Below are 24,813 nucleotides of genomic sequence, written 5' to 3'. Positions count from 1 at the left end.
GGGGCCGGTGGTGCCGACGCGGAAGTAACAGCGGCGGCAGCGCGAGCTGTCGCCTCAGGTGGGCTCCGGCGGGCGGGCGGTGGTGGCGGGCGGAGCGGAGCGGAGGAGAGGGAGGCGAGGAGAGGGGCCCGGCTGCCCCGCCAGAGAGCGGGAACGGCCCCGGCCTGTCCGCGGCGGGAGGCAGAGCGCTGCCATGGCAGCCAGGGGTCTGCCCGCCCCGCTGGCCGACCCTGATCCCTTTCCCTCCCCGCGTCTCTCCCGCAGAGCATGCGGCTGCCCGGGCTCTTCGGGCGGCTGAAAGCGGCGGTCGTCGGGGTGGTGCACGTGGGAGCGCTGCCAGGTAAGCAGTGGCCGCGGGGCAGGGCCCTGAGCCCCCTCACCGACGGGGCCTGTTTGCTCGGCTGCGGCCCCGGCACGGAGCCCGCGCCCTGGGAAGCCCAACCCCCCAAACGGCGCTGCGGGACCACTCGTGAAGTGCCCCAGGATTGGGCACGTTCCCTTCTTAGAAGCAAAGGAGGCAGGAGACGCTACTGGAAGGGAGCTACACAGGGAAAAGAGGGGCTGGGTTGGGTTTGGTGAGGTCTCTTGCTGCTGTGTTTTAAAGGGCAGTGGTTAGGAAATTACCCAAATGAGCGCTGGAAAAGTATAGAAACTGAGTAGGGCTCTCCCAGATCCTGAGAGTTGTCAGGAAGCTCAGACAACAGGCTTTTGTTCCACCTGACCTGCTCATCGCCCTTTCCAAGGGCTTAGGGTGAGCTGAGCTGATTACTGCAGCTGACCTTCCCCCTGACGGGCTGGTGCCCAGACCTCACTGCTCCACAGGTACCCAGGAGCAGCCTCCAGGCACCACGGCCAGCTGTCCCCACACTGGGAAAGCAGACCACCTAACAAAGCTGTCAGCTCCTCACAGATACTCCTGTTCAGACACTCAGTGCCTGGCTTTAGGAGTCCAAGTAGCAGAAAATACTGTGGAGTTGATCTTAAGGGAAAGTTGCTGATTTCCAAAAAAATCCACGTGTGTGCATTTCTGTCCTAAAGCACATACTGAAGATACAATCAGCCTTGCAGGTTAAAGTTTAAAAGAGCTCTGACTAATTTTAGGTGGAGTTGTATTTAACATGGGTATTCTACAGACCTAGAGGTAAATTTTGCCATAGGCTCTATTGCTTGGAGCATCACTAATGCAGGATAAGCTATAATTAGCACAGGAATAACATCCTAAGGGCAGACTTCCTGCAGTGAGAGATTATAGCAGATATTCCTCAGGTTTGTGAATTAGATTTAGGAGCTGAATGGTTACAGCACATCTGCCAAGCTCAGCTAAGGAAAGAGATACCACTAAGGCATGTCACAAAGAGATGCAGCAGCCCTTTTATAAGCCTTGTCATGTTTCTCCCTATTTCAGTATGTCAGTCCCTATTGTTATCTGACATGAAAGCTGTTATTGTATGTGGGTTTTGCTTGTGCAGTCCCTGGAGTAAGCAGCATTATTTTTGCAGGGACACCAAGAAGTTCTTTTCCATTGACCCAGATCATTGATCAAGCTTGTCAAGAGGCAGAAGCTTACAAGGATGCTGGAGTTGTAAGTTTTGGTTTTGTTCTTCCTCTGGCAGCATCTACCCAGAGCTGCTTTGCTTGCAAATATTTTAAACTGAGTCTATAGTTCATTAAAAGCACCTTAAACCACAAAGTTTATGAAGATGTATAAATCCACATATTTTATTTCAATGTAGTAAGCAGACCTTCTCAATTACAAGACTTAAAATGCATATCACACACACCCAAAACAACTGAAAAAACCTTAGGTTCAAATTATGCAAATCAAGCTACTTAAATTAGATTACCATCAGTTTCTGAGAATCAAGTAAGCTGAAGAGAAAAAAAACACAGAAGGAAAGTTGGCTATGACACAGATGGTTGCTAGCATTCCAGGTGGGCTGTGGGATGCTTCACCATAATGCAGCCACTGTATTGTTAGTTCTGCACAACACTCTGGTTTCATGAAGTCATGGAGGAAGTCCTTGTGCACTGCATGCCTCAGCCACTTGTAGGTTGAAGGATTGTCCCATGTTCATGTTTGTGGCAAAACAGAACAGATTATTCAGGGGCCTTTTCTGCCCTTTCTAACCCTTCTAATTTAGCCCCCTGGCAGCAAGTGTGTCAAGTGTGTCTGCTTTGTGCATCTAGGAGGGAAGGCCAATCTCTGCTAGAGGCAAGAAGGGGCAGGCAGGCACTACTAACTGAATTTCCATTGGACCTAAAGTGTTAAAGTAATCTTCATAGGTCAGTAGATTTTAACAGGGTGTATGTCCTTCTGAAAGGTCAGATACATTTTAAACATTTCATTGCACCTTGTCTTCAGGTGTTGATGTGCTTTTTCTTTGACTCTACAGCATTGTGTATGGGTTTTTGCATGTTAAGGTGGTGTCCTAATGTCTGAGGCTTGAAAAGGTCTCAGATGAACAAGTGATCACTGCTCTGAGTTTCCTGCAAAGCTTTAATAACAAAACACTTGAAACCTTTGAATAGCATAAATTAGGATGATACTTTACAGAGCAAAACTGAATTTAAATGCTTGGTCTAAATTATGAAAGACCAAGATCAAAATGCAAGACAAGTCACATGAAGTAGGTTATGGGCAGAGCACTTCTAAGGCTAAATTAGGAAAGAGCCCTGAGAGCAAAATTGTTGAAAGGATAAGCAGCAGTGCAAAAGGAAGTTTGCATAGGTGGACTTCAGTGCCTATGAAACACATGGGCACGTGGGATGTCCACCCAGTTAAAATAATCCCTAACTGCAAGTTGTGCAGAATTAGTGAGTTTTCTTCCTTTTTATGCCTGTTGAAAGAACAGGTGTGTAATAGTTCTGTGTTCTGTACTGTGATTTTATATGCCATTTTTACAGGTACTGTATCAACATAAGGTATAATGGGATTTGGAAATGACAAGTACTAGTCTCTGTCTGCCTGTTATAGAGGAAGTGGTTACACAAGTGATTTGTAACTCTTAAAGCCACTGCCCTCCATTCCCATGCTGCTTTACCCATTTCCCTTGCATAGTAACTGCACATTGAAACCTTCAGGAGCAGGGAGAAAACACCAAGTATACCTAGAGGCAAGAAAGGGTATGGAAGGAGTTACTGTCACTGCTGACATGCACAAAGCTGGAACAGTGTTAAGTTTTAAAAACAGTACTAACACAAAATTTTAATTTGGGTTTTATACTTTGTCATTTCAACATTTGTAATAAATTCTGTGATTCCAGGTCTGTCTGGTTTACCTTTTCTCCTACTGCATTTCAATCTCTGAACTTGAACATCTTTTTATACCTACCTTTCAGGTAGAGAGATGAGGTAAATGCAATCATTTCTCTACACATTTGGACAAGTTCAGGGCTTAAACTAAGCGTAACTTTATTTTGTAGTGAAATGAGGCAATGAGGCAACCAGGTGCCACTAATTACCAAGTAGTGGGCATGAGCTTGTGTTAAGCCCACCTGTGCCTGATTAGGGTGGGCCCCCACTGCGCATGAGCAGGATTAGGGGGCCAGTAAAAGGTGAGGCCTGAGACACAAGCTCAGATCACTCCAGAGCAAGCCAGTGGAGAGGTTTGTTGCCTCTGGAGCAGTAGCACCGAGCCAGGCTAACCAATCCTGAGGGCAACAGACACAGGGCACTATTTGTGCACTTCTGCTGGAACACTTGTTGAACCTCAGAGCGCCGTGCCCTAAGAGAGGTTCGTCTTGCAATGTTATTTCCTGTAGAAGTCATAAGAATGTCAGTGTGGACTCCACACCAGTCTCCATTGTGAAGGTTCATACACATTAGTGTTACAGAAATAGGATGAAGAACCTTTATTACTGTCATAAAGGTAAGAGTTAATCAGGAGAGCTTCCATAACTACTAATATGGTTGCCTAACACTTTGTGCAAATCACTTGTTTAGCTCTTCTTGATACTTTAAGAAAAATGTATGTTTTCATGATAGATGCTTTAGGAGCTTCTTGACTTCTGCATAGAGATCACCATTCTTCCAAACTAACTATCCTGCTTCCCTAATGGGATTATATTGGGGTTTCTCCCTCAGTATTCTGAGTGAACTGCTAAGCTGTCTGTTTTTCTTCCAGAAGAAGAGCTAGAAACTTAAAAGGTATTTTTCCACAGATGTTTTTACTGGCAGTATATTCAAATGCTGCCTATGGTAGCCTTGAAGAAGATACGTAACCATCTTGCTCCTAGATGTTTATATATTGTCTCAAGTTACTTGAATTGGTATTAACATTTAAGTATATAGTCTTGCTCACTAAATGCATTAAACTTAGAAGTAAATCCTAGCATTTTCAGAAAAAGGTGACTCGTTTGGCACATTAGGAGCTTAACATAATAAATATTAAAGGTTTGTGATATTAGACCACAGTAATGAAAACAAGTGAGTGCTCAGTTAGGAAGCCATCTGTGCTCAAAATGTATATGCTTTGTACTTCTGTGTTGCTAAACAATGGAATTCCCTAGATAAGATTTTATTAGCAGTAAGCTATGAAGCATTATGATCCCTCCAGTTTATATTTGCTTTTGTTTAAGAAAAATGCAAAATATATACTCAAGTTAACTTCTGTTCATTTGATTCAGCCTAGGTGAAGCTTGCTTTGTAGCCAGGAAAAAGCATAGGGTTCCCTCTAATGTCATTGATATAGACCACTTTACTACCAGTTGCTGTTATCTCTCTGTAGCTACTTTAGTAGCTGATGTTAAAGACAGTTCAAGATGTTTAAGTAAAAGTATTCCTTTAAAAAAAACTTATCCAAAGTATAAAGATCCATTAAGTTGCAAATATTATGGTACTTCTTACTGTGTACAATTTTAGGTTTGTTTCCTTTTGTCAATGCTGTCCCTGGAGGTAGCTGTCACTGATCCTCCTGACCTTTTGGTTTTGTGCCTGAAAGGGGAGTTAATACATGGTTTTCAGGGATGTTTTGGAAAAATGAAAAGTTTCAAGCCTATTAGTCTTACAGGTACAATGAGAGTTGGAACTCAAATTATTTAGAATTTAATAAACAGCTGAGAAGGACTAAACTAGTATTTCTGTATAAAAGCATGTAGGTCTTTATCACTTGGATTACAGATGTTAACATTTCAAATCGTAGCTATGTTTCAGTTGAATAAAATAGCAGACAAACCTCCCCACAGCTACCTCCTGCAGTACATGCAGGAGAACATAAGATATTTACTTACCTGTATCAAGGCAGTAATCTCTTGCTCTGGAGATAGATCTTTAGAGGAATTGTTAAGAAGCTGTGCCTAGACGCAGCAAACAAGTGCTCTTCAGAGGGACCTGATTTCCTTTTAAGGGCCACCTGTCTGGTGGTGGGTCTCTTACTGTCTCAGTGCATACCTGAACACTAATGGGTATGGTGCAAAAAAAAAAAAAAAAAGCAACTCACTCTCTGTAGGAAAGAGCAGTTGTTTTAAGCAAGCAAAGGCTAGTATTTGTATGTGTTTATAGATAAAACCTTTCTGATTCTGGGTTAAGTTTGCCCCAGGTAAATTTACATTTGGGAGATGCTGAGTTAAAGCTTGTATGATTGTTATACCTGTTGTGCTTCATAGAGTTGTGACTATTTTTGAGGCATTTCTGCTGTGATATGAATGTGAACAGTTGAAGTGTTTTAAGAGGTCATTTCTGCAAGTGGAATAAAGCTAAGGAAATTATTTTTCTATATAATCAGAGAGCTATTTAAATGAGTTATTTTCTGGTAGCTAAATGATACAAGGGCACCTTGCATGTGTGTAGCACTTCAGAAGTAATTTAAAATAAAAAGAAAATATATTGTTTGAGAATTATTTATACTAAGGTTATTATACATAAGCAACACTTAAGTTACCTTAATATCAATTGAAAAGGAACAAAGAAGGTATTTGCTAGAGTTCTATCTCATACTCTCCAAATAAATTCTGGTTTGGAGGGTATAATGTAGTAGCTGTTTCCATACACTTCTAAACTATAAGCTTAAGTTCCAAGAACTTTAATTTAGCATAAATGTTTTCTTTCCACCATTTTAATTAGCCGTCTGATCGTACTGAAAGTCTGGTTTATATACATATCAATTCAGTAAACACAGAAATCTGTGGTGTTATATTTTTATATAAAATATGAAAGAAAGCTTTGAGTTAATGCATCTGTAATTCAGTTCTCTGCATTGCAGAACATATGTTGTTCTTTTTTAATTAAACAAAACATAACATGCAAAAGAACATAGTCTATCAAATGGTTCCAAAAGAATAACACATTATTAAAGTAGTACCAAAAATATTCACTGTAACTGTGGACCTTGAGGCCATAGGAAGAAATAACTGCTGCAAACTGAATATAGTAAGCTCAAGGCAGAAGAGAGAAATGTTGTAATCCTCCCATATGTCTGCATTTTGAACTGGAATTCAATCAGATGCTTTTGATGCTCACTAGTATGGGTGTTTTTTAATTTTTAGAGGAATTAATTCATTAATGTATCTAATGGAATAATTTGGTTTATTCAAATCCTGAAGTCTCTAAGTAGTAGCAACACACAGAAAGCTCAGTTTCACTGCAGAATTCCTGTGGAATCCTGGCAGCCTGTTTTGCTTTTTCAGCTACTAGTGTGGCTCTTCAGGAGCTGAGCACCTGGAACCCCGATTCCCAGATACCTTCATTCTTTCGTGTCCTATTGAGGTTGATTCTTGACTGCCAAAAGCCTTCTGAGGCTTCTAGGTTGTGGATCCTTGCCCTTTGTCCTTATGATAAATTTGGAGTTTCCCAGATACACAGGCTTTGGTGAAGTCTACCAAGTGAAGCATTCTTGATCTAAGGACCAAAGGGTTCCAGGTTTTGCAGCCTCAAATAATTATCTGGTTTTGAGGGGACATTGCATTTTTTGAGTTTGTTTTGTTAAAACATTATAGTTCTACATTAATCCTTTTGCCACCTACTAGTACTGGCCAACTTTGCATTCTTGCTTAGACTGACTTAGTATATCTATGTGTGCAGGGGCCAGAAGGACAAGGAGTTTCGTTTTCTCTTGATACTACAAAGGATTTAGTAGTTGTGTCTGAGGTACAAGACCATTTCCTCAGCTCAGGTTTGTTGAAAGTCCTGACCTCACTCCAGACACCAACTAGATAATAAATAGCAATATCTTCCTTTAAGTAATTCTGCATCTGGAATGGGTGAAATATCAATAGTTCATACTATGGTATTAGGCACACTGCAAATAGGCACAGTAATAATAAAAAAAATCCTTTATTTATCTGAGATGTCATCTTTTCTGACATTAATTGAATTGAAAATTTCCTTTATTATCTCTAAATCCTCCGTTATCCAAATTTACTCAATATCCTATATTCCACTTGGATAATTGGGGTTTAACTTTACACTGTTTTTAATGAGGTGTAAGATTTGACTCATTCACCTATAGTTCAAATTTTAGGATGGATCAAAGGAAAGCAAATTGATGAATGTATAATTAAAAATCACATTTTTTACTCTTCATGATTTCCCTGCAAACGCCATGCTGTTGATGAAAGCACTTTTAAAAGAGCTTGTATGCATCAACACAATTTACTGTAGGTAATCCTTCCTTTGAAGGAAAACCTTCATATGTCTTAATACAAAACAGTGCCACGGTGAACTAGTGGTGTTTGGTTTTTTTTAAGCTCCTGTTCTCCCAGTTTAGTCATGTTTCTTTATAATAATCTCCACAGGATGGCTTGATAGTAGAAAACATGCATGATCTTCCTTACACTGTGTGCCCTGGGCTTGAAGTAACAGCAGTAATGTCAGTCTTTAGTGCTGCCCTGGCCTTGCCCTGGGTGTCCAGATCCTGTGTGCTGCAAACCAAGAGGCAGCAGCGGTTGCTCTTGCTGCAGGTAATAGAAATGACTCATCAGTTATTACTCTTGTTTGCTATGGCATTTACTCTCTGCAAATTGTGCATTGTACTAACATAGATACCATGAAAAATGAGACATGAAAAGCTCACTGTACCCTGAAAAAGCAGAAATTAGATTTTGAGAAAGATGCCTGCTTGATTATAATAGATGATACTTGTGCACAGCTTTAGTTGGAGGCAGCGAAACATCCCAAGGCCACTGCTGCAGCTGTCTAGGTGAAACCTGTCTAAATATAATGATTAGTTTAAGCCTACTCATGTCTAAAAGCCACCTTTGGTGTAGCTCTATTTACTTCAGTGAAATTATATTTGAGGATCAATTTAACCCACTGTGGTTAAGCATCCTGTTTCAGCATCTAATTATATGTTGTTGCTACTACAGTTATCCATTAAAACTAAGTTTTCATTGCTTTATTTTAATGAATGGGTTGAATGAAGCTTTTTATAATAACAAAAATTGAGTGTATGGCCAACCAAACTACTTACAATTAAATTGTGTTTGGGGGAATTAAGTATAAATTAATCTATCTTTATTGCATGAATCCTAGACTTGCTAACCTTTCTGCTCCTACTACATGCCAAAGCAATTTTACTTTTTCATATGTAACATTCCATGCTTTAATGATGGAAACTGTTTTACTATGGAAGGCTTGTACTTCGTAAATACTTCCCAAATTGAGGGTTAATACCTGTTTTTTGCAATTTTCCCAAACTGCAAATGTGATTACAGAAAGGTTGCATGTTTTTGAATGTGGATGCTCCATAAACAGGCAGAATTTTGTAAGAAACTAAAGGTGTAAAAAACAAAACAAAAAAACCCCCCACAAAATTAAAAGATGCAGGTGTTAATTGAAATCCATACATCATAGAATCATAGTATGGTTTTAGTTGGAAAGGACCTTAAAGATCCTTAAAGTCAAACCCTCCTGCATGGGCAGGAACACCTTTCAGTTGCTCAAAGCCCTGCCCAGCCTGGTCTTGAACACTTCCAGGGATGAGGCATCCATAATCTCCCTGGGTATTCTGTCCCAGTGTCTCACCACCCTCACACTAAATAATTTTTTCCTAACATCTAACCTAAATCTACACTCTTCCTGGATAAAGCTATTATCCCTTGTTCTTTCACTACACACTCTTGTAAAGAGTCCCTTCCCAGTTTTCTTGAAGGTCCCTTAGAGGTACTGGAAGGCCACCAGAAGGACTCCTCAGAGCCTTCTCTTCTCCAGGCCGAACAACCCCAACTTCCTCAGCCTGTCTTCACAGTGGAGGTGCTGCAGCCCTTTGATGGTCTTTGTGGTCTTTCTCTGGACTCCCTCCAAGAGCTCCATGTCCTTCCTGTGTTTGGGGCTTCAGAACTGAGCACAGTACTCCAGGTGCAATCTCAGAGAAGCAGAGTAAAGGAGGAGAATCACCTCCCTAAACCTGCTGAGTCTCTCACCAACCAGCACGCCCAAGTCCTTTTCCTCAGGGCAGTTCTCAGTCAGGTCTCCATCCAGTCTGTATTTGTGCTTGGGATTACCCTGACCCAGGTGCTGGGCCTTCCATTTTGTCTTGTTGAATGTCATGAGGCTGGCATGGGCCCACCTCTCAAAATACCTTCTTTGCCTCCAGGTATATTAGACTTACCTGCAGATGCAGTTTTAATTAAGTTGAATGTGTTCTAAAGGTCTTAAATACCTTTTTTTCTTGGAGCAATTCTTGTTAGTAATTGTATTTTGAACTCAGATTTGCTGTGCTTTAAAATCAGATGCAAAATTTTATTATTTTTTTTTTAATTTTAAAATTGCCATTTCCAATTTAGCTACTTGGCAAACTGACAAAACCTAGTTTTTATGGCTGTAATGGAACCTATATGACTACATAAAAGAAAAATGCTAGCAGAATCCAGTTTTAATTTGTAGGGGTTGTATGCATGTAGGACACTTGAGATCCATAGGCATTTGCAAAAATATTTACACATACTACTTTTAAAAGCAGTAGCAAACTGTTAGTAAGTTATGCATCCTTTTAGGATCAAAATTGATCACTAAATGAGGCATACAGTGTGGGAACAATGAATTTATGAGGGAGAAGATTCCTGCATGGCCTGGGTTTTGCTCAGCTCTACTACTGTTCTGCCAGGAGGATGCCAGCTAGGAAGGGCCTGTGTTTAGTGCATTTCATTGCAGGTCTCTAAAAATTATTGTCTCAAGCTAACTGAACAGGAAGCAAAAAGGAAAGAAAATCACTTTAAGCAAAACCATAATAAAGTGAGTGCTACTTTGTGGGTAGAAGTCTTTTAGTAGTTATTCTGTAGCAACTTAGTAGTGACATTAATGTCAATACAGTTTTAATAGGTGGCTAGTAACAAAGCCATGCAAGCTTTCACTACAAAAATTACTTGCTGAAAGTTTTTTAGCTAAAAGCATAGGTAGCATCTCCTGCTACTTTGCAGTCATTTTGTTTTCCCTGTGGAAACTCCTGTCTTTGGTAGAAATAAATGTTCTGAAGAGAGCTGCACGAGGAACTCATAAGTGGTCTCTAGGTGAAGGTAAAGATTTTATTTTTATTTAGGAGAAAAAAATCATCAGGTTTACAGTGTGACTAGAAGGAGCTCAACATCAGCAACATGTGGTTATGCTGATAAATATGTTGTGGGTAGCCAGATAGTAACAGATGGAATTTTCCTACCATATTGACAAGATATTGGATAAATCTGAAAATAACAGTAAAAAATCAGATGATATGGCATCTGATAAGGTTGAGATTTTTTTTTTATTTACTTTGATTCTTTAGGAAACGTTTGTTTATTCAGTTAGGCACATAAAGTAAAGAATGCCAGGAAAAACAGGTTGATGGTGGGTGCTTCAGCAATGGTATGGGCAGTGGTAGGAAAAGAGTGGGGAACTTTGAGGAAAAAATGAGCTGCTGTGCTTCCACTCTTCTGACAGAATCAAGAAGTTCCTGTTGTTATTATAAAACCCCACAAAACCAAAACACAAACAAAATAAAAACTTATTGAGCCAAAGCAGTTATTGCCAAAACCCTCTCAGCTCCAAGAAGTTACTTCAGACTCTCACACCACTGCTGAATGCTCTTGTTTAGCACAGCAACAAGGCCACCACAAAGGCTTGAAAGGAGTTGCCCTGGACCGTCCATCCAGCAGGCCATGACATTCTGCTGCCTTGGGCCTCATTCCAGGGCCCAGTGTTCCCCCTCCAATCTGCCCCACAAACCAGTGTCAGTGTCTGATCCTTCACTTTTGATTTCATGAGATTATGTTGGAAGCTGCTGGATTTCCCTCTGTTCTTACGGGCAGACATGGCAATGTTGGCCCACTTTAAATTAGTGTCATTATATACACAAATAGTGGAGGAGATTCATGCCAAACCTTTCTAATATTAAAGTCCTCTGCTCAATCCTTACACTCTTCTAATGAAGGGATTTTATTTTAAAATGCAATTATGTCTTGTAAGGAACTGTAGACTGCAAAACAAAGACACTATGGAATAGAATGGTTTTGTGTTTATATTTTTGACTGGAAGCTATCTTAATCACAAATACTTATTCTTAGAAGAATAACACTTCTTAATAGTTCATTTTAATGACATCCTCCAAAGGCTGTATTATCTTTTCCTAAAATGCTCTTAATGGAGAAGCAAGTCAGAATTTCTTTGCTAGAGTTACTTTTCAATTGGTTCATTCTTAGCAGGTGCACCGTGTGGTTTTTAGAGGTATGGAATTTCCTGTTTGTATTTTCTGATTTAATTAACTACATCTGCTTGAGGTTGAAACAGAATTATGCATATAAACTGGTTCTATAAGAGGAGATAAAAATACAAATGCTCCCTTGTTTTTATTTAGCAAATATTACTGGTTATTGTTTCTGAGTGCACAGGAATGTCCACAATATATTTTCTATGTCTGGGTCAGATTTGGGTATAGTGTTTGGGTTTTCCTTTATTATGTATCAGTGTGTCTTGTTCCCTGAAGTTAACCATTATGTTAATTTCATGTACTCATGTTGCTTGTTGTTGATATCCTTCCAAATTGTGTGCCTTTTTTTTTTTACTGAAAGCTTGCTAATTATGAAGCTCTATTCATATTGGAGGGGACTGTTGAGTCTAAAAGAATTGCCCGTAAGATCTCAGCTGCTATTTTGTTCCTTGTGTTAGTGAAATGTTCTGCATGGTTCTTATCTACCAGTGTAGGTCTTTGCAGAGGAGATGTGCAGTCTTTATAGTACAGGGAGTATATGCTGGTGGTACTCTATTATTTTGCACAATCTGCATGATGTTCATTACCAACATACGGCAGTGACAGAGAATAAGTAACTGGCCCCTCATTAACCTAATGGAGACAAAGCCAATTGTGAGAAGGATTTCAAGAAATATTGCCATTGTGGAGTATTGGCATGGCCACCTGCTGATCTTTGAGGCATAAAACAGTCCCCATAGCTGTATCTCTGCAGTGATGCAGAGGAACATTTCTGATACCTCTCTCAGTATCCCTTCTGATACTTCAGGTACCTCTCCCTGCTGTATCTTGACTCCACAGGGCTGAAAACTTGGGCATGTGAGCCAGAGGCAAGTTACACTCTTGTGTTCTGGCCAGAGCTTCAGCCTGGGTGCCTGGCAAGCAAGGTCTGTATGGTCTGCTGTAGAGTGCAGCTTCCTACACCTGGGTGAGCCCGTGTTACACTCATCATGAATCAGGGCTCAGTTTTTAAGGTTATCTTCTCCCCTCTCATAAATTTAGAATAGAAAGTTCAGTTGGAAGAGACTTAAAATAATCACCTAATTCAACTGCATGTCCACCTGACTGTGGAACTGCCCTTTATTTCTTTAAGGGTAATGTTGCTGAAATCCCATTTGTGAATTAGTCTTCATCAATGATAATGACACAGTTGGTAGCTGATTAAGTGAGGCTTCATTTCAGAAGATATCCCAGGTACCCAAGGTCTCTCCATGTCTTATAAATTCAGCTTTCCTTTTTTCCTTTCCCTCATCCACTAGCAGAGGTATCCTTCATGGGAATTCACTTGCTACAGCCCAGGATACATATTTAAGTTGAGGCAGAATTAGAACTAGGCAGAATTGTATACTGCTTTTTTGTTTTTCTTTTTCACTGCCACCATCTTAGTGCTGTGGTGTGGGGAGGCAGGTAAGGTGAGAACTGCAGCAGGAATGCACACACTTTGGGAGCATCTGCAGGTGCTGTGGAGCAAGGCAGTGACCTCTGCTTCTCCCAGACCTCCAGTTCATGCTGAGCATAGAAGCCACTGCCCTGAGCAGCCAGGGGTCTGTGCAGCATGGGAACAGTGTGCTCTAGCGTGGATAGTAGGCAAAGTAGATACTTTCCTCTTTTTTCATTTTCAGCACATCAGACTTTCAGATTGTTTTTGAATTACAAAGGCAAGAAGAGCTGGGAGCCAGGATTTGCTGCATGTATAAAACATGTACCAACATATATCACCAACAAAGTTGACTGCAGGATCTTGATTTTGGGTAAAGGCAAAGATGTTTCCCTGAAGTCCAAAATGCAGCAGCAACCAGAAGCTGCTGGATTCCATTTCTGTGAAAGCAGAAAATCTTAGCTCCCAGCTCCATTTGACTTTATAACTGAAGGAAGGAACATACCTGAGAAAGGACGTGCATCCAAGTTGCTGTTTGAGTGTTAAAATTCAGTCATCTCCCCATTTGTAGCATTTAAGATAAACTAGAAGTGCTATTTCCTCCATCAACTCAGTCTTGCAGTATTTTCTTACCCGTCGAAAGAAGTTTTTCAGTCTTTTTTTTTTAATTCATAGATTGTCATTCAAAGAAAATTAAAAAATAAAGCTTTTCTCTACAACTGATAGACCTTAGCAACTGTTTAGGTAAAGCAGTTTAAGTAGGATTAAAATAGGGACAACCTCTACTTCCTTGAACAGGACCTGCAGTGGCTTGTGACTTGATTCCATGTTCTTAATATAGTCTTGAAGTTCTGTTTATTAGGTTATGCTAGAAATTTCCTGCTCTATTTTCCAGTGAGATTAAAAAAAAAATTTGTTCCCATATAAGTCAGAAAGGGACTGCCTGTTAACTATCCAATGGTTATTACTTTCCAACTTGCCAAATGTGAAAGTAAGCAGTAGTATCATTCTCAAAATTTTATGAGCGTAAAAATGAATTCATTAGTGGAATCTGATTATGGCTTCATAAAACAGAAGGGTAATGATTTGGTGCCTGCACTTACTACACTTGGTTAAAATTTGTATTTTCATAGCCCTCAAAAACTCAGACCAAAAATGCAGCCTTGTTAAACTAAATACAATGCTAATGTGTAGCAGGAAGTCTTAAATTACTAAGTTACGGAAATACAAACCAAGCAGCAACAAACAGCATGAAAGCAGTGACTTCAATAAATGAAATTACTCAATGAGTAGCCCCCTGTCCTGAGTTAGAAGTAATTGCTGTGAAAATGTAACTTATCTCTAAACTCATTGATAATTTCATAATTAGAGGATAAGTAGTTTTTCTTATTTAACTCTGAATTGTACTGTAAACTTAGGTGATTTAAATAGGAACTATAGCTTTTGTTCTTAGGTAGAAAAGTCTCAGTCTAGCTCTTTGCACAGTGTTTATTACCTGGTGTCTACTAGCACCTGTAACCATACTTATGGCACACTCTTGTCTTTGGATCCTGAGAATGGATCCTCCCTGCTTTTCACCTGCTAATCTCAAGGCACAGGACAGCTTGCATTTGATTTGGTATCCATCTGTGGTGTTTCTTGTGAGCTGGAGTCTGTGTTGCTAAGCAATACAGGCTCTTGTCTATCAGGCATAAGCTTCTGCAACTTCAAGGCTTTTGGAATGAAACTGAAATTTAAAAATAAACAGGCATCTTGTCATTTGATGAACACATTTTAAAGATCATTTATGTTTATATACGAAATGGGCTAAGGTGAGGCCTCTGATTAAGCAGTTCTGTGGTGGGTGGGATTGACGTCTTGATGGCTGTTTTCACATGCATTGGTTTCCTTGGTATGATGTAATCTCTGATTAAATGTGCTGCTGATTCCAAAGTTGGAGCAGTAGCAGAGCTGCAGAAGGGCCTGGAAGAGACCTTGAAAGCAAACTGGAAAAACAGCAAAAGGTGTACAAGATGAGTGCAGAGTTTCTATACATGTTAAGTGACAGGTGAAATAAACTTCAAGGTTGTGAAAGACTGGAAAGACAATGAGAATACAATAAAGGAGTCAGATTCCAGTCGTGTCCCTCACAGCTGTTGGCTTATTACACCATGGCCCAAGGCTTCAGTATTTCAGCACAGTAATTTCAATGCTGTGTAGGGGATCCCGGGGAGTAGATGAATGGACTGTGAGAAGTCATTGCAATTCATAATATTCCTCATAAGTATCCATCCCACAAAACCTCCCTGGTGGAAAAAAAAAAAAAAAAAAAATTGATGGAAACCTTGTTGCTAAGAAAGGTAGAGTTTTGAGGGTTGGGGTAAGTTTGAAGTAGAGAGGAAAATGTTTCACTTTTCCCAAACCTTATCTTTTTGTGCTTTTGGCACAGTTCTAGAAGTCATTTGTTGATGTGGTGCTGTGTAGAAAATACAAGTTACCTTTAGATAGAGAGTCAAACAGGTTGTACGTATATTGTGTCACAGGCTGTGTTTTCTCAACTGATTTCCTAAAGAAAGAAGCCTTTATTTTTCCTTTGTGTCCATGTCCTCCATGCTTTTGGACCTGATGGCCAACTTCAGGCACATGAAAGGCAGATGAAAGAAGTAATAGGAGTGGGGAGACCTAAGTTAATGGCCCTGTTCAAAGAGAAGACACATTGTAAGGAGAAAGAAGCTGTTTTTTGGCGTACCTGCTCCTCTGTTGACACATCATGGCCAGAGGCAGGGCAGGGTGTTCAGTAAGAGCCACACAGGAACAAGCTGAGGGGCTGAGATAGAGAAGGAAACCATAGGAAAAGGGAGGGAACTGGACTGGTAGTAATATGGAAAAAAGAATTGGAGAGAATTTGGGTTAAATTGAAGGACGTAAAACTTATTTATGTGGAAAAGGAAGGTTGAGTAGTCCTGGAGCATATGGAACAGCTTGCTTTGGAATCAAATAAGAAGGGCAGTAAGGTAGGGTCTTGTTTGGTTTTAGTATTTTTGTTTCTCAGTCTTTTGGATTTAGCTAAGGTGCTGCTGGGTTTTTTTGAGGGTTTTTTCAGGTCTTGATTTTATCTGGGCTGAAGAGTTTGTGTTTTCTCATGTTGCTGATGAAGGGATTATAAATGCCTGCGCAAGTGATCTGCTACAGTACAGGAAACAAATTGGAGCAGAGAACATTCAAATTTTTGCTGATATTAAAAAGAAACATAGGTAAATATGAGCTATGTTATATGTAAGTATGAATGTAATAATACTACATTTTTCTCTTGTGTTCTAATTTAAAAAAAAATGCCTAGTTAGTGTCAGGAAAGTCAGGGAGAACTTTGTTATTCAAGCGTGGTCTTGCAGTGCTATTAGAGGATATGTTTAAAAATAAATTTGCACCTGTAAGCTGCAGGTAGCTGCATCTGTGAAGTTTGCACTTGTTTAACCTTCAGGGTTTATATATTCAGACTGTAAAAGTTTTGCATCTGATACTAGGTGAGATTTTGTACACTTGTGTATATGCCTCTGATGTTGAAAGAAATTCTGTTTCTGGAGGCTAGGCAGCCAAGATTATTTTTCATTATGCAAGCAGTTGCCATATAAAAGCATCCAAATCATAATATTTTGGCATTTAAAAAAGCAATTTTCTTTTTTCTCCTTCCTGCCAATAATACTGATTTCTTCTACATAAATCAGTGCTGTCTATGTATGGATTATGTCCTATGATTATCAAACAGAAGGAACTTATGACAGATGAATCCAGCTCCTTTTCTGCTGATACTTTATCATAACTGTCATATGGTTCTTTCAGCTATTTAGATGTCACTCTTTGGTTTGTTTTTTTTTCCCCAGAAGAACTGCTCAAGTGTTATGTATTATACATGCTAAATAACCTAATTAAAGTGTTTGTGTGTAGTATGTGTGCAATCATGAGAATAACCAAGGCTGGGAGATTTTAAATACCTAATAAATAGATAATAAGTTTCAAAATAGAAAGGAAAAAATGCAGCATGGTCAAATTAAGCTTTCAAGATCCTTTAAGAGCAGTGTATTTCGAATGATTTCTTTGTATGTACATTTATATGTACATGTATGTGTATAAAAATAAATTGCATTAGAATTTTTTGTAAAAAATATTGCATCATGTAATTATTTTTTTCTTTGTCTTGACAACTGATGAATTGATATTTGTATTTTACTTTTTGGATTTTTTTTTACTCCTGTCACAGTTTGCTTTTACTAAAAGAAAAGAGGTTTTTGTTTCAGGCAGATTCATAAGCTGAGAAGGAGATGTGAAAGGACTCGCTGGCTGAGTTTTTTAATGTAGAAAAATATGCCTGCCACTGAGACCTGCTAGCCTCCTGTGCTTTAAGTGGGGAGAAAAAAAATTTGCTGTCTACTTGCTGTGTTACAGCTACTCTCCATGTGCTAGTTGTAGTGTGCCTACTGCTCTTCAGCCCCATTTCAACCTCGTATGCAGTAGGTACTGATGCCTGCCTTTGGTCAGAAAAGGGAGAGTGCACTTCCTTTTGCATCCATCCCCACAAGTGGGATGTATGGCACACATGAGCTGCCAGTGAGTATGTCCAGGAGTGTTGTCCATACAGGCTGATCCAGGAAAAAGGTTGGCTCAGTCAGCACTCACCAGTGCAACATGTTGGCCATAGCCATTGTTTTCTGCTTACAAGGAAATACAGAAACAAGTCAGGTGTTGAAGCAGCAATAGCTGGAATGCTTTCAAAGTTTAAGAACTGTTTAAATTAAAAGCAGTTACTGCTATAGGTTTCAGACAAACCACATCACCCATATATCAAAGACTGATGTTGAAAATCTAGGTCGCAGGTAGTTTGTTTGTAACTGCTGTGTAAGATGATTCCTATGATTATATACTAGGTAATAACTATACTTTCTGTTAGTTGGACTTTGTGAAATGAAGTGGAGGGTGTTAATTCCATTCTAGGCAACAGAAGCTGTTTTATGAGTGACTGCACATCCACAACTGCCACTTGAAGTTAGAGAGCTGTGAGTGCTCAACATTTCTGAAATACAGGTGCTCGATGTGTAAGCAGCTGTCTCAGTTGACACTTGGTAGTTCACACTTAGCAATCTCTTTAGAGACATGAGGCCCAGAGCAGTCAGCCATGGTTCCCTGGTGGTTGGGTGGTTTTTTTTTAAATCTCGTTCGTATTACAATTTCGCTTCCCAGTTTAAAACAGGACGGTTCCCCTCTCTCACACAGCCTGCCTGCGGCTGTCCTGACAACAGGGAAGATGAAGAATGGCAGCCTAAACATTCGACAAGATGGATAACAAACGTGTGTGCCGACAGTATCCACAGGGTACGTTCCTGCTGCTTACAGTGCTCATGCCCAGATGTCAGCATGGCTGCCGAGCTCTCCCTGGCTGAGGGTTTGGTGCTGACCCGCACAGTGACCGCAGTGCCCACCGAACCTCGGGAGCTGAAAGGTGAGAGCTGTCAGAGGAAGGTCAGACAACCAGCACTGGATCAGCTTTGGGAGTAATGTAGGGAGAAATCTTTGTATCTGTTCTTCCTGAAGGGAAAAAAAAAAAAAAGGGAAGAAAGCAGCTCTTACTGTAGGGTTTGATTTGATACAGCAGAACTAATGTGATTAAGGTGCTATTCAGATTGGTTCTCCTCAGCTGCTAAACAACAGTTTGGGACAAAAACGAAAATTAGTTCAAGCTTTTGTAACGCAGTGATGCTGAGGCTTGAATTAAAAAAAAATTGTAAAAAATGTGTAAAATACAAAAGGATTATTTGATTTCTAAGAAGTCTTAATATAAGAAAAAGGTAGTCTTTGGCCTTACTAGAAAACTAAGTATAAATCTTTCCATTTAAGAGTTAAGCATTTTTATCTTTCATAATGAAAATAGAAGTCCTGCAGGAAGAGGCATTTTGATAAGGCAACATTCCAAAACAGAAATCTGAGGGGAAATACTGCTTTTAAGATATTCAGAAAGAATACAAGTTTGCTGGCAGAAAGATAGTACATCAAAGTAATTTTAAAAGGCTGAGGACTTGTTTATCAACAATCATCTGACCGATGAGCTCTGACCTTTGCAAAAGTTTTGTATGATTCTTCATATTTTTATATTGGCTTAAGTTTGGATTATCTTCATGAAAATTGATTGCTCCTGTGCTAGAATTAGAGTCCTATCATTTGATTTCCATTCTTAATTTTAATTTACATTAATGGCTTGAATTTGAGGGTCTCACTGCATAACATTGAATGTGTATTTCTTTAGGTTTTATTTTTGTTGCCATTTTTAAGCTTAGCATGTTTTGAAGTTCCAGTGCAGAGTGAATTGTGTTCAACTTGTTATTTGATGAGGGCGAAAACCATGCTTTATTTGCCATAGATACTTGAACGTCAAACATCTTTTGAATAACGTGAAATCATTCAGCATTTTGGGTTTTTTACTTACACAGTTTCCACAGCATTTAAAATGAGTGTTGAACTTGTTAAAATGCTGTTTTATTTTATACGTATTAAACTTTTTGCCAAATAGGTTATAATTTGCTATGCTTCATTCACCAATGTTAAAAATAAAATGTCTTGGTATTAATAGTGAAGTCTTGAATTAGCTGGATCTCTTAGTACAATAAACTAGAAATGATACATGGATACAGGTGACTGAAAGCTAGGCCAATTTTGAGGCTACACATTTTTTTAATTTACCTGCAATAATGTTTCCACCCCCAAGTCTTGGGGCAAAATGCTAGGTTAAATTCTGCCCTCACATCTGTGTGTAACTTCCATTGATTTCCTGACCTCTGGGCCCATAGGTTTTTTTATCCCAGAACTCCAACCAGACAACACCATGGATTCTGCTTTTCTTTCATGTGAACAAACATGTCACTCTCAGGTTTTTTTCCATCTCTAGATGCACAGAACAAAATGAATCAGAGTAGGCAGGTGTAATAAAATAACCACATTAATTTTGTGTTTGGATTTCTGCTGTGAAAGCAAGAATCTCTGCATCAAGGATTTGTTTTACTTAAGGCACAGGGTTTTGGACGTTAGCAGGCCTTATTATAACAAGGATGTTGGCTTAAAACTGTTAAGAGAAGAACTTTGCAATCAATATTCCAACACGTAAGGAAATGACAAATTAGGCATATCTATGTCAGCAGATTCTTAAAAGGAATGAGACATGCAGTCTACAAAGTTGGTGTTGAAGTGAGTGAAATTTTGCATTTCACGAATTTATGCAGCCCTGGAAGTTCTGTATTACAATGATACACACAATTGGGCACCTTTCATCACACTGCAAAGCATCTCTTGAAAGCAGAACCAAGAGACGTGAGATTTTTGTCATGTCTTTTTTTTTTTTTTTTTTTGAGCTTTGTTGTGCAGTAATATAGAAATGTTTTTTGCCTTTGTGTCTTTGTTGAATTGACTGATTTGTGATGGGGTGTGGGAAATGAATGTTTCCCTGTCAAGCCAGAGAATTGTGTTCAGTAGGGTTTTGTTTGTAGTTTGTGTCAGTGCCTTCTTGTAGGCAATCATCAGCACTGCTCCTTGCAGCACGGAATTGTACAGTCATGAAAGGGTTTGGGTGGGAAGGGACCTTAAAGATCATCTGGTTCTAATCCCCCTGCATGGGCAGGGACACCTTCTATTAGATCAGGTTGCTCAGGGCCCCAAAGTATCTGGGACATGCTTTGCTTTGGGCCCATCTGGGCATGCCCGACACCAGTGGTCAGCAGAGTACAAGGTCTAAAAATCAGACATCAGGTTATTAAGGAGCAGGAATTATAACTGAGCATTTTGAATTGCAATTATTAGTTATAGAAGTTTGTTCCAGTTTCCTACATTGTGAGATGCTCCTTGGTGAGAGTATGAATCAGGGTTTCTTTTTGGGTATAGCTGGTAAAATACCTACTTCGCATTCAGACTATTTTAAGTGATCAAAGCTTTGTATAATGACTGGTTAGTTATCTATGAACAAAGCAAGTGGCCTCAGATGAGTAAGCAGTGGAAAATGAGGTGCATCATGAAACTCAACAGCTGGCTGTGACTGTCACCTCCTTAGTTACTGTTCATAAATGGGGCATGAAGACTCATTCACCCTCTCACCTTTTGATGCTACATTTAGGTCAAAATAGAGGCTGCTGCCTTCGCAGTACCTCAGTGATAAACAGGAGATGTGAGTCTCTGATCTGTACTTTTTGTAAGCTCTGGATTTAATGACAGAGAAAGTCCTTTGAATTAAAAAACTAAAATGTCTTACAGTGCAGCATTACCATAAACATTGTATTGTGTATAGTACTGCACACTGCAGTGATTACTGCATATGAAAAAGCTGTTGAAGAAGAGTAGTCGAGCAAGTTATTGGCACAGTGGTGCTTATTTTTACGCTGCTCTTCACCATTGTTTTCAAGCTAGGAGCATTTGGCCTTTATTTCATGTAACTTGTGCATACCATAGTTCAAATGCTTTCATTGTGCTTTGCAACCAAGCACTATGTAATTTGATTTTATTAAAGACATAACTGCAGATGTACTGTCACAAGAAAGAGCACAGTGCCCTCTAGTTACGGTTTACTGAAACAGAAACATGTAAGTTGTGTGAACTTTAGGGTGTTGTTACTGTAACATCACAAAATTGTCTCCTTTTTTTCTTTGTCAAAAAATATAATTTGAAGAAGAAAGCCAAGAAGGCTGAGAGATATTTCAAGGAAAGCTCTGTGCTTAGAGGCATCTTGACAGTGACTGAATATTGCCATGCAGAAGCATCTCTCACCACTGTTGCTTTATTTCCTTTACAAATTTTGTGTTAACACGGCCAATACACAAATCACCTTCAACTAATCAACTTTAGGCCTTCATGTGTTTGGAAATGCCTTAAAAATAACATTTTCGGTATACTTAATTAGGTAACCCAGTGGCATTGCAGGCTCAGCACTCCCATTGCCATTCTTCACATTGTCAAACTGAATAAATCTCCAGCACAGGAGTTGTGTGTTGACCCCATGTGTCATGTGTGGATCACAGCAGGAGTTGGATACCTTGCTACTTTGAAAAGCTTTGGGGTTTCTTATAGTTTCATGGCTTTTTACTCTTTGCTTAGTAGGACTGAGCTATTATCTTACACCCATGTGATCATGCCCTGATTAATTATTTGGTTCTTCATTTTTCCTGATGATGTGAAATAATTGTAAACCAGCTACATACTAATGTGTCTTATGCATTTGTTGAAAGAACAATTATTGACTTGGAATGCAGTTCCTCTGGTAATAGTCATTTTGTTGCCCAAAAATCTGGTCAGTTGTAGTACCTTAATTATACATTGGTGTCTATGTAAAGCAGATATATTTCTAAGAATGCCTAGGTATTATATAAATAAAATTCTGATTTTTCTAGAATAGTAGTATACTAATAATGCTATAAATAACTGAAAATTAATTAATTTGTTGCTTTAAGTAGGATGACTATAACAATATAAAATATGCATAGAAATAACTATGGTTTTAATCATGTAGGCACAATCCATCTGATTTGCTTAAAAATTCCAATAAGGACTGTGTGGAATGGTATAAGTTTTATGTTAAAATGTTTGTAAGAAGGAGAGGCTGTTCCTAGATGGAAAAAATGGTAGGGCATGTAACCTTTAAAGATATTCAAGAACATTTTAATTGATCCCTTTTCTTCAGTGAAGTAGGAAGGTGATAAATAATTTGTCTTTCCTGAAGCATAATTAATAAGTTATGCTTCTGATGAAACTTCATTTAAACGAGGTGCTTTGAAGAAAACTTTTATATGTTGTTCATATTGTTTTCCTGGTTACTTCAAGCATGGGAGCATTAGTAAATCCCTTGTCAAGGCCATGGATCTGTTCTGTGTGGAATCTATATTGGCTGCTACTGCAATACAGTAGTAAACAAGAGCTTCTTTCCATGTAGTACCTCAAGCCCAACAGAGCCTCTGCTCATGATGGTAACAGTCACATGGAAGTAAAAGGATCTAGTCCTGGTGTGCAAAAACTTCCTGCATGCAACATCTCTTCTTACCAGGGATCTGGAATAGAAATTGATAGATTATAGTAAAATGCACTACATTCTCTGCCAGCCAATTCAACTTCATCTTGCCTAAGTCTTGTTCCCTGAGAATAAATAGGAGTAGAGGTATGGTGTCAAGACCCAACTTTCATATCTTCCATAGCACTGAAGCCATCCTCTGATATGTGGCCAGAGTATTCTTCTGCAGTGTTTTATACAACAATGGAATGTGAAAAAAAATAAGTTAAAATGAGGATTTTCTTAACAGCTGTTCAGAGCTGAAGGTGTTTCTTCTCAGTTGTTTCCTTCCTTAGTAGAAGTAAGAAATACCATAATCATGAGTTTCTTCATACTAACCTTTCTTTTTTGTTGAAAAACTATGAAAATTAGAGTCTCTGTAAAGTTTCAAAGATGGGACTTAACCATAATTTTGGTTGTTTTCTCTTCAGAGGTTAAGCATGCTGTGAAGATTCCTGTGATGATTTGGTCTGGACTGACTCTGGAGAATGTGAGGAATTACTTGGATGCAGACACTCTTATAATTGGTTCGTATTTCCAGAAAGAAGGTTATTGGGCAAATCATGTTGATCCTGACAGAGTAAAGAAGTTTATGGAGCACATAAGTAAACTGAGAGAATGAGTTTGTCAGCAAATGGTACTTCTTTCTCTGTGTGTGTATAAGTGCAGTACAATACTACATACAGAATTAATGCACAAATGTGTGCTTGAATGGCCAATAACATTAAATGAAAACACATATGTACATAACTGGCTGAGAAACGTGGTGACACTTGACAATAAACTGGGGCTCTGATGTTTGTCTCTAGGCAGCACATTTCTGTGGTGCTCAAAGCCATTGCCAATGCAAAACTAACTCTGAAGGCTTGTATAATATATTCTCTTATAAGAAAAATGCAGATGGAGTTTAAGAATTTGTAGTAAATATTCATCACAGTTGAGCTCAGTTTTGTTTTGCCTTTGAGTACAATAGGATGCCCTAAGTTTACAGCTAAGAGTACTGTAAATTGGACAAGTTAATCAGCCTTTCAGTTTCCCATCTGTAAAATGATGATAATAGTACCTGCATCACACGAGAGTTATAAGACATGATGAATGAATATACAGCACTTTCCTCTCCTCAAATGAAGGTCTCTATTAAAGTTCAAGATCATTATTTTTTCATTAGAATTGTGCACTTATTTAAAAAAGGTAGCAATTGTTTACCATACAAAATTTAAGATAATTGGGAAATTGATTTATTTACAATACTTACTAGAGAATAAATGTAAATATTTAATTAAATTTTAAGTAGTGTTGGAATTTAGTCAAAATGTTTTTGCAAAAATCAGATATTTTAATAAAGGTTCATTGTTACTTTTCAGCAAGCTCCTGCAGTGTTGTACCTCTCCAGACTAATATTAGTGATGTCAAAAACTGCCAGGTTCTTTCCAGTATACAAGCTGTAATTATGATGGAAACCTTTCTACCAAAGGTGACAGGTAAACATAGATTTTCATTTTTCCTGTAAAATATAGAGGAAAAATATTTCAGTTTCCTTGTATATGATGTAAGATATTCCCCTTGAATTTGATTTTTTTTTAGCTCTGAGGACAACATTTAAAATAACTCAAAGAATACCTGTTATGTCATGGCTGTATAAAAAGTGAGCATGTTTTCATTCCTCAGGACTGGGAGCTGAATTTGTCCTCTGGCATCCCTCTCTCTCTTGCCTTGGCATCTATGCATCAGTTT

General features: G+C 39.0%; 1 protein-coding gene across 1 annotated transcript; it reads left to right on the top strand.

The window, feature by feature from the left end:
- Positions 1-6: 6 nt before the first annotated feature.
- LOC103526578 (uncharacterized protein F13E9.13, mitochondrial-like) lies at positions 7-24,314 on the top strand. The gene is given in 9 exon segments (XM_030457818.1): positions 7-58; positions 265-340; positions 1,500-1,582; positions 7,731-7,815; positions 7,818-7,895; positions 16,114-16,264; positions 18,368-18,504; positions 23,511-23,606; positions 23,889-24,314. Coding segments are annotated over 8 exon segments (750 nt in total). The 5' UTR covers positions 7-58; positions 265-267; the 3' UTR covers positions 23,936-24,314.
- The last annotated feature ends 499 nt before the right edge of the window (positions 24,315-24,813 follow it).

This window comes from Calypte anna, chromosome 11 (genome assembly GCF_003957555.1).
Source record: "Calypte anna isolate BGI_N300 chromosome 11, bCalAnn1_v1.p, whole genome shotgun sequence".
Lineage (NCBI taxonomy): Eukaryota > Metazoa > Chordata > Aves > Apodiformes > Trochilidae > Calypte > Calypte anna.
Note: the sequence above shows the minus strand (reverse complement) of the source record. Positions and strands in the feature narration are given on the sequence as shown.